Below are 10140 nucleotides of genomic sequence, written 5' to 3'. Positions count from 1 at the left end.
TTGTTGAGTTTGGACCACATTTTCTTCATATACTTAACAAAGAAACAAAAAACAACATATACCAATAGATTGTATGCAGAAGTAGATCTGGGACTCCCCTGTTCACTGTTCAGGTGGACAGTGAATAGATTTGCAAACAAAGCCAGTCTTTTTACTTTTCTTTATTTTGGAAATAGTTATTTTTCATTAAAATATTTATATAATGAGTTCATTTTTTTCAATATATTTTTTAGAAACTTAGTTCTAATTTCTAATATGGTAAATATCAATAGATAATTCATATAACCAAAAGGTCTTTGGGGTCCTCAATTGTTATTAGAGTTTTGTAAAGGGGTCCTAGGGCCAAAAGTTTGAGAACTCCTATGCTGCTGTAAGCTAACTCTTATGGAGGTGAAACCTAATTCTTTCAGGGATCCTTTCTAGTGGCGGTGAAACAGGTCAGAATCTACCAGGGCTTCAAGTCAAGGCTCTACACAGAAAAGACTTAAGACTTGGGGCTCAAGGCGGTGGCGGAGGCATAGCCAAGACTGCGTCTCCGGTCTCCCTGGAAACCACCCTTCCCAGGTCTCCTGGAGCTCGCCCTCCGTTCCTCTCCGCCTCTCATTGGAGCGGGTTAAGTCAGTGGGCGGTCTGTCGGGAGTGGGGGTGGGGCTTCGTTTCCTTCCGGGGCCCTCTCGCAGGAACGTACGGACGTCACGCAGGACGCCGCTGCCCTGACGCTCCGCCTTTGCATCCCCCACTGAGCCCTTAGTAGCTGGCGTTGGCCCTCAGTGGGGAAGCAGGCTTTTTCCCTTCGGAGGCCAGGGGTCCCGCAGCCTCTATCCTACCTGGCCTGGCCTGGCGCTGCCCAGCGCGTCCGTGCCTCCGTCATGGATCTGAATTTAAACCGAGCGGATTATTTACAGGTAAACCTGAGGGGTTGGGGCGGTCGCTGCGCGGGGTGAGCTGCGCTCCCTGAGAGGATTCGATCCTTCCACTGGCGTCTGTTGGGGTGTCTCGGCGGCGACGCGGCGGCACAGGAGCGGATCTGGGTGCCACCCGCCAGACACCTTGCTCACGGGCAACTCCGGCTTGTTGGTGACGGTCCACGAGGACTTGGAAAGAGGGAGCACGCGCCTCCGCGGTGCTGGCGTCTGCCAGGTCCTGAAGATGCTCCGAATGTCCTGATGCGCTCCCGGATTCCTCCCCGGGGCCCTTCTCCTCCTCCCCGGCTGCAGCTTCTAACTCCCTGATCTCCATCTGTACCCAGTCCCTTCTGCCGAGCGCCAGACACTTGTTTCTTACTGTGAGCCGGACCCCACGAGCCAGATCATAATAAAAGCAATGACAGCCGTTTTCGACCGTCTAGTTTATTCTCAGATATTAACACACGTACATATATTTAATCCTCATAAAAATTCCTAAAGTAGGTACATGAGGATCAAGGGGCTCAGAGAAGGTGATTTACACGATAGCGGAAAGGATGGAGTTCCTATTTGAAACAAAGCCTCTGACTCCAGAGCTGGTGTTCTTTCTGGTACACCACCCTGCCTCTCAATATTTCAGCCCTAGACTTTCTCTCCTTCTCCATCTCCTTTTTCAGTAATCCTATTTTGGCTAATGGTACAGATGTTTGTCCTGTCACTTTCCTTGAGAGTCATGCTAGGTACTTCCACCTTAATATCTTCCCTATCCATCTGGTCACCACATTTTGCTGCTTTTATCTCCTAAATATCTCACGAATCTGTCCCATTTGCTCCCTCCATCTCTGTTACCCCTAGTTCAGTCCTCATCTTCTCTTGCTTGGATAATTGAAATAGCTCCTAGCCTCCAGCTTACCTCCCTCCAAGACATCCTTCATATCATTGCTAGATTGATGTTTCAAAAATACGAATCTAAACAGATTAAACTTTAATACTACCCCCTAGAATACAGAATTAAAGGATAGACCTATACTATATGTAAATTCTTGCATTGTCTGTTGTTTCCACCAGTTTCTCTCTCTTTGGTCCCATTCTCCTCCCCTAACCATGCACCACTAGTGACAGTGCCCTGCTGAGCAAACCATGCTGTTTCCATCTTCTGTAACTTTTGTAAAATAATCTTCATCAGCATGGTGGTATTTTAGCTAAAATCTTTTATGTTGCATTTTCAATAATAATCTATTACCAAAGATTTTAAATTACAAACACACTTTAACAACTGTATGAAGTTGTAAAAGAAGGCTTATAGAAATATTTTTTTGGTGTGAAGTGTCTTGCCAGTAATGCCACGTTATTATTTTTGACTTGACTTTATAGCATAAATTTTACTATTTTTGATTGTTTCCTGTATTCTGACTTTTGTAGTATATTTCATTAGAAAATAAGTTCATTGCTGATAATAATTATTTCATATCACTAATTAATTGCAATAAAAAAAACCTGAGGCTTACTATGATTAGAATCTGCTGGTCCTTTTAATCTCTGATTTAATAACTTCAAATTAGTGTATCAGAAATCACTCACCAGGCAGCTGATGTGTTTCCTTAGGTGGGAGTGACCTCTCAGAAGACTATGAAGCTACTTCCTGCTTCAAGATATAGAGCCACACAAAAGGTAACGTAGATATACTGATTTCTCCATATCTCTTCAGCTCTGACAGAGGAGAAGTTTACATTTCCTTCATTATTGATAAGTTTTTTTTTTAATTCCAAGGCTAAAATGGAAATAAATTTCTTTTCATTTGAACAGAGATTAGAATACCAAGGGACATTTATAGACAGTAAGTTTCTTGGACATTATAATTATTATGTACAATTAGTAAATAGTATAAGCAAACTACTTGAAAACCATATTCCATTTTTCTGGTAATAATTTACCCTGTGTGTACCAGATTGTGTATATGAAAAAAGAAATAAAAAACACAATAGACTGTAGAGAAAATGCTTTTTAAAAACTTTATCATATTTTTAAGAGTAATTAAATATATTGATATTAATCTTTACATTTAACTAACAATATTGATTATTTTTATAGAAATATTAATCCTGTGATTTCCATAAGACAATTACAGTTTCTTGGTAGACTAGTAGGATATTTTAATAGCTGCAAAATAAATATAGTATTCCTATATATTAACATTTTATCAGGATAAATCAACAGATTTTTGGTTGTCATTTATTGTATTCACTCAACTAGAGCAACACTTCTCAAACTTTTTGGTCTCAGGACTCTTTTACACTTTTTAAAAAGATCATTTTATTTATTTTTTATTGAAATATAGTTGGTGTACAATATTATATAAGTTACAGGTGTACAATATAGTGATTCATAATTTTCAAGGTTATATTCCATTTAGTTATTATAAAATATTGGCTATATTCCCTGTGTTATACTATATATCCTTTTAGCTTATTTTATACATAGTAGTTTGTATCTCTTAATCCCCTACTCCTGTGTTGCCCCACCTTCCCTCTCCCCACTGGTAACCACTGGTAGTTTGTTTTCTATATCTGTGAGTCTGCTACTTTTTTAAAAATATTCACTAGTTTGTTGTATTTTTTAGAGTCTACATACAAATGTTATCATACAGTTTGTCATTCTCTGTCTGACTTATTTCACTTAGCATAATGCCCTCCAAGTCCATCCATGTTGTTGCAAAAGGCAAAATTTCATTCTTTTTTATGGCTGAGTAGTATTCTTTATCCATCATCTGTTGATGGACACTTAGGTTCCTTCCATATCTTGGCAATTGTAAATAATGCTGCTGTGAGCATTAAGGTGCATGTACCTTTTCGAATTCATGTTTTTGGGATTTTTTGGATATATACCCAGGAGTGGCATTGCTGGGTCATATGGTAGTTCTATTTTTAGTTGTTTGAGGAACCTCCGTACTGTTCTCCACTGTGGCTGCACCAATTTTCATTCCCACCAACAGTGTACGAGGGTTTCCCTTTTCTGCACATCCTTGCCAACATTTGTTATTTGTGTTCTTTTTGATGATAGCCATTCTGACTGGTGTGAGGTGATATCTCATTGTGGTTTTGATTTGCATTTCCCTGATGATTAGCGGTGTTGAGCATCTTTTCATGTGCCTGTTGGCCGTCTGCATTTCCTCTTTGGAAAAATGTCTGTTCAGGACTTCTGCCCATTTTTTAATCAGGTTGTTTTTTTTTTTATGTTAAGTTGTATGAGCTGCTTACATATTTTGGATATTAACCCCTTATTGGTCTTATTATTTGCAAATATTTTCTCCCATTCGATAGATTGTCTTTTCGTTTTTTTGATGGTTTCCATTGCTTTGCAAAAGCTTTTGAATTTTTTTTTTCTTTTTTTTTTTTTTGCGGTACGCGGGCCTCTCCCGCTGCGGAGCACAGGCTCCGGACGCGCAGGCTCAGCGTCCATGGCTCACGGGCCCAGCCACTCCGCGGCATGTGGGACCCTCCCGGACCGGGGCACGAACCCGCGTCCCCTGCATCGGCAGGCGGACTCTCAACCACTGCGCCACCAGGGAAGCCCGGAAAGCTTTTAAATTTAATTAGGTAAATCAGCTATACGTCAATAAAAATAAAAAGTAAAAAGTTTAAAAAATATCAGATAGGTCTGTCACAACCTCATTTTGATAAATTTTTTTTAATATATGAATTTATTTATTTATTTTTGGCTACATTGGGTCTTTGTTGCTGCGTGTGGGCTTTCTCTAGTTGCGGTGAGCAGAGGCTACTCTTCGCAGCGGTGTGCGGGCTTCTCATTGCGGTGGCTTCTCTTGTTGCGGAGCATGGGCTCTAGGTGCGCAAGCTTCAGTAGTTGTGACACTCAGGCTCAGTAGTTGTGGCTTGCGGGCTCTAGAGCTCATGCTCAGTAGTTGTGGCGCACGGGCTTAGCTGCTCTGTGGCATGTGGGATCTTCCCGGACCAGGGCTCGAACCCATGTCCCCTGCATTCGCAGGCTGACTCTTAACCACTGCGCCACCAGGGAAGTGCCTGATAATGTTTTAAAAGTTAATCTTAAAATGTTCTTATGCTCCAGTTAAAGGAAAGAAAATTGCCTCCTTGTCATTTCTGTCTCTATTTTCTTGTTCTGTTTACCTTGTAGGAACAGAACAGAAAGCCAGCTACTTCCATAACAACGCTTCATAGCCTTCTCTTTGGCCCTTTCTTACAATTCTTTGGTGGATATTTTTTGTGGGGATGTCTTTACTAGATTTTCTGGTCTCTACTTTTAAAACCATAATTTATATATTGAGAATCTTGTTTTCCCCATATAAGTTAGTAGGGCATAATAACAGTAATTTTATATTCTCTTCAATCTGTTACAGGTGGTTGTTGGAGATCATGATGGAGTAGTTATGTGCTTTGGCATGAAGAAGGGAGAAGCAGTGGTATGTGTACCTTTTGAATACTCCTACATTAAAATTTTTTCTAAAGCATAATGAAAAATAGGTTGAGGGAAGTAGTCATATGAAGTATGAGATTACAGGCAGCATGAGAGTCATTTGCTAGCCATTTGTAAAACATCTTTGACAGCCTAGGGTGATATATTAGTTTTTTATGCTGTGTAATAAGTTACCTCAAATTTAGGGGCTTAAAACAAAACACACTTATTATCTCACTGGGCAGGAGTCCAAGCTCGAGACCTCACGTGGCTGCAACACATGTGCAGCCAGGCTCTATTTCTTTCTGGAGCTCAGGGTCCTGTTCCAAGCCCAGGTAGTTGTTGGAAGAATTCAGTTCTTTACTGTTGTTGGACTGAGGTCCCCACTTTATTGCTGTCCGTAAGCCAGGGCCTGCTTTCAGCGTCCTGAGGCCCACCACAATTCCTTGCCATGCGCTCTTCTCCCAGGCCCTCGCACAACATGGTGAACTGCTTCTTCAGGCCAACAGGGAAATCTGTCCAGTCTGCTAAGATGGAGTCTTATATAACAGGGTAACATGGACGTGACCGTCACATCACCTTTGCCACTTAATATAGCCTAACCAAGGAAGTGAGTTTTATGTCATCCTATTCCCAGATCATAGTTTACAAGTGATGGGTCTGAGATGTGAACTCTTATATTCATTCTACATTATATGAAATTTGCAAAAAGATGAAGAGGGTAAAAACTATCAGAAACTCAGTGTTTCCATTGTTCATACATCCTTCCAGATATTTTATTCTCTGTGTATAAGTCATTGGCGGTGAAGGGAAGAAACTGATGCCAATAATAATATAGAAAATAACGAGGAATAAACTAAGGATGCAAATGTTTCCAATTAAATAGAGAGATATGAAGTTATATGCTCAGGTTTTCAGTAAATTCTACAGTCCTTAATTTATACTACTAAAATTTATAAAATTGTAAGGGAACCAGGAGAGATTAGTTTTAAAAAGATGATTAAGGTATAGAAACATGTGCACTGGAACCAGCTGAGGAATCTTGGTAAAATGCAGATTCTCATTCAGTAGATCTCGGGTTGAGCCTGAGAGTCTGCATTTCTAATAAGGTAAGTGATGCTAGTGCTGCTGCTTAGCGAACCCTACTGTGAGTTGCAAGAGTTTAGATTTTAATAATGTCACTGAAATGCAATGTGTGTGGGAATAAACGTTGCAAAGTTTGAAGATATTTAGCAAAAAACCCAGAAGGCCACTGGATACATTTGTATCTAAAGGTGTTCCTATTTAGAACTATAATATATTGTAAGTTTAAAATCACAGCATTTTTTATGGTAAAAGAAAATACTTGGAATAAATTTGTGTACTTAATTTTTTCCTCAATGATTTTTGCAGACAGTCTTCAAGACTTTACCTGGGCAGAAGATTGCCAGATTGGAACTAGGAGGGGTTCTTAACACGCCCCAGGAGAAAATTTTTATTGCTGCAGGATCTGAAATTAGAGGCTTCACAAAGAGAGGAAAACAGTTTCTCTCTTTTGAAACAAACCTCACTGAAAGCATTAAAGCTATGTATGTTTATTCTCTTTTTTATTTTTACATATCCATTTACAATATTTTGGATAGGTGACAAACATCAGATTAAGTATCACATCTTAGTAGGTTATCTGGGAAATAATTAAAGATACTTTATTAGTCGGAAATTAAATTTGACCTGGAGTCAATACAAAATCAATTGGGTGTTGAAATCTTATCTTTTTAAGACATTTATAGTATTTATAGCTTCATTTTTGACTAGTTAGTTCTGTTATGATTCATGATCAAAGTATAAAAGAAGTGAAAGGAAATCTCCAGATATTTAGGTTCCTGTTGCTTTGCTGTCTCTGGTAGTTCTGATTTTGAGGTAGCATCATTTTGTTAAAAGCCTGGCCATCAAAGTTAATGACTACCAAAAAGGTATAATTTGAGGTGAGTCAGGTAAGACTCTAAGTGAAAAATAGCTTCCTTAATGGCTTCCTGCTATGTGAAATTTTGCAATTAAAATTTTAGTTTTTGAATCGTGGAGAACTGGAAGAGGCTTTAAAATTTATCTATCCACTGTCCTTCAAACCTGCTACTTAGGAGAATCCCTTGGAAGATTTAAACAATAGATTCCTTGTCCTACCTCATACCTGCAGAATCAGAATTATTAGGAGTGGGTGAAAAGAACAGTTTTTCATTTGAATCCTATGCAGCCATGTTATATAAGCAGTCAGAACTTGGTTTGGAAACTACTGATCCAGAGTTCTGTTAATGTATAGCTGTCCTGTGTAATTCTGTATAATGCACAGCATGTGTCCTGATGTCTGGGCTGTAACTTAGGTTTGATGAGATTAGATAAGAATTAAACAGTGGCAAGTAGAAGTAATTTCAGTGGCTTAATAAGAATATCATTCATTTCTAGAAACGCTTTTCTAGATAGACATGGCCAGTGATAACTGTGAAATACTAAAACCAAAGTAGCTAATTATTAGCATACCTCCACATTCAGAAAGGAGTTTCCCAGCCAATAGTCTCTTTAGCTAGTTTCTTAAATGTTTTTACTGGAGTGACAGAGGTAGGATGGAAAAGTTCTTTACTCAGTTTTTGAAAATTTATTATCTGAATCACCACATTGATAAGGTTGCATGGGAAAACAAGATTATAACTTGACAATATTCAGTAAGAAAACTGACCACTTATAAAATTAATTACCACTCATTAATCCTTCCCTGCTTATAATGCAGATGGATTTGAAAATGAAATTTCAAATCTTGTAAGAGATTTAGAATTTCATTAAGTTGATAAAAATTATATTAAGAGAACTTTTTATTTATTTATTTTAAACAGCAGGTTCTTATTTATTGATTTGATACATATTAGTGTATATAGGTCAATCCCAATCTCCCAATTCATCCCACCACCACCAGCCCCCCGCCACTTTTCCCCCTTGGTGTCCGTAACGTTTGTTCTCTACATCTGTGTCTCTATTTCTGCCCTGAAGACCTGTTCATCTGTACCATTTTTTTAGGTTCCACATATATGCGTTAATATATGATATTTGTTTTCGTCTTTCTGACTTACTACACTCTGTATGACAGTCTCTAGATTCATTCACGTCTCTACAAATGATCCAATTTCGTTCCTTTTTATGGCTGAGTAATATTCCATTGTATATATGTACCACATCTTCTTTATCCATTCATCTGCTGATGGGTATTTAGGTTGCTTCCATGACCTGGCTATTGTAAATAGTGCTGCAATGAACATTGGGGTGCATGCGTCTCTTTGAATTATGGTTTTCTCTGGGTATATGCCCAGTAGTGCGATTGCTGGGTCATATGGTAATTCTATTTTTAGTTTTTTAAGGAACCTTCATACTGTGCTTCGTAGTGGCTGTATCAATTTACATTCCCACCAACAGTGCAATAGGGTTCCCTTTTCTCCACACCCTCTCCAGCATTTGTTGTTTGTAGATTTTCTGATGATGCCCATTCTAACTGGTGTGAGGTGATACCTCATTGTAGTTTTGATTTGCATTTCTCTCATAATTAGTGATGTTGAGCATCGTTTCATGTGTTTTTTGGCAATCTGTATGTCTTCTTTGGAGAAATGTCTATTTAGGTCTTCTGCCCATTTTTGAATTGGGTTGTTTGTTCTTTTAATATTGAGCTGCATGAGCTGTTTATATATTTTAGAGATTAATCCTTTGTCTGTTGATTCGTTTGCAAATATTTTATCCCATTCTGAGGGTTGTCTTTTTGTCTTGTTTGTAGTTTCCTTTGCTTTGCAAAAGCTTTTAAGTTTCATTTTTTTGTTTTCATTTTTATTTCCATTACTCTAGGAGGTGGATCAAAAAAGATCTTGCTGGGATTTATGTCAAAGAGTGTTCTTCCTATGTTTTCCTCTAAGAGTTTTATAGTGTCCGGTCTTACATTTAGGTCTCTAATCCATTTTGAGTTTATTTTTGTGTATGGTGTTAGGGAGTGTTCTAATTTCATTCTTTTACATGTAGCTGTCCACTTTTCCCAGCACCACTTATTGAAGAGACTGTCTTTTCTCCATTGTATATCCTTGCCTCCTTTGTCATAGATTAGTTGACCATAGGTGTGTGGGTTTATCTCTGGGCTTTCTATCCTGTTCCATTGATCTATATTTCTGTTTCTGTGCCAGTACCACATTGTCTTGATTACTGTAGCTTTGTAGTATAGTCTGAAGTCAGGGAGTCTGGTTCCTCCAGCTCCATTTTTTTCCCTCAGAACTGCTTTGGCTATTCGGGGTCTTTTGTGTCTCCATACAAATTTTAAGATTTTTTTGTTCTATTTCTGTAAAAAATGCCATTGGTAATTTGATAGTGATTGCATTGAATGTGTAGATTGCTTTGGTTAGTATAGTCATTTTCACAATATTGATTCTTCCAATCCATGAACATGGTATATCTCTCCATTTGTTTGTAGCATCTTTAATTTCTTTCATCAGTTTCTTATAGTTTTCTGCATACAGGTCTTTTACCTCCTTAGGTAGCTTTATTCCTAGGTATTTTATTCTTTTTGTTGCAGTGGTGAATGGGATTGTTTCCTTAATTTCTCTTTCTGATCTTTCATTGTTAGTGTATAGGAATGCAAGAGATTTGTGTGCATCAATTTTGTATCCTGCAACTTTACCAAATTCATTGATTAGCTCTAGTAGTTTTCTGGTGGCATCTTTAGGATTCTCTATGTATAGTATCATGTCATCTGCAAAGTGACAGTTTTACTTCTTTTCCTATTTGTATTCCTTTTATTTCTTTTTCT

At 38.3% G+C, this 10140-nt stretch overlaps 1 protein-coding gene across 1 annotated transcript in view; it reads left to right on the top strand.

Moving 5' to 3' along the window:
- Positions 1-740: 740 nt before the first annotated feature.
- BBS7 (Bardet-Biedl syndrome 7) overlaps positions 741-10140 on the top strand; it is a gene marked incomplete at its 3' end in the record, with an annotated part of 41966 nt that continues 32566 nt past the window's right edge. Inside the window, exons 1-4 of the mRNA XM_082653934.1 lie at positions 741-905; positions 2511-2576; positions 5278-5340; positions 6726-6901. Coding sequence (XP_082510060.1) covers positions 870-905; positions 2511-2576; positions 5278-5340; positions 6726-6901 — 341 coding nt within the window. The 5' untranslated portion in view covers positions 741-869. The remainder of the gene's footprint in view (positions 906-2510; positions 2577-5277; positions 5341-6725; positions 6902-10140) is intronic.

This window comes from Grampus griseus (assembly GCF_964374135.1).
Source record: "Grampus griseus genome assembly, chromosome: 4".
NCBI classification, from domain to species: Eukaryota; Metazoa; Chordata; class Mammalia; order Artiodactyla; family Delphinidae; genus Grampus; species Grampus griseus.
Note: the sequence above shows the minus strand (reverse complement) of the source record. Positions and strands in the feature narration are given on the sequence as shown.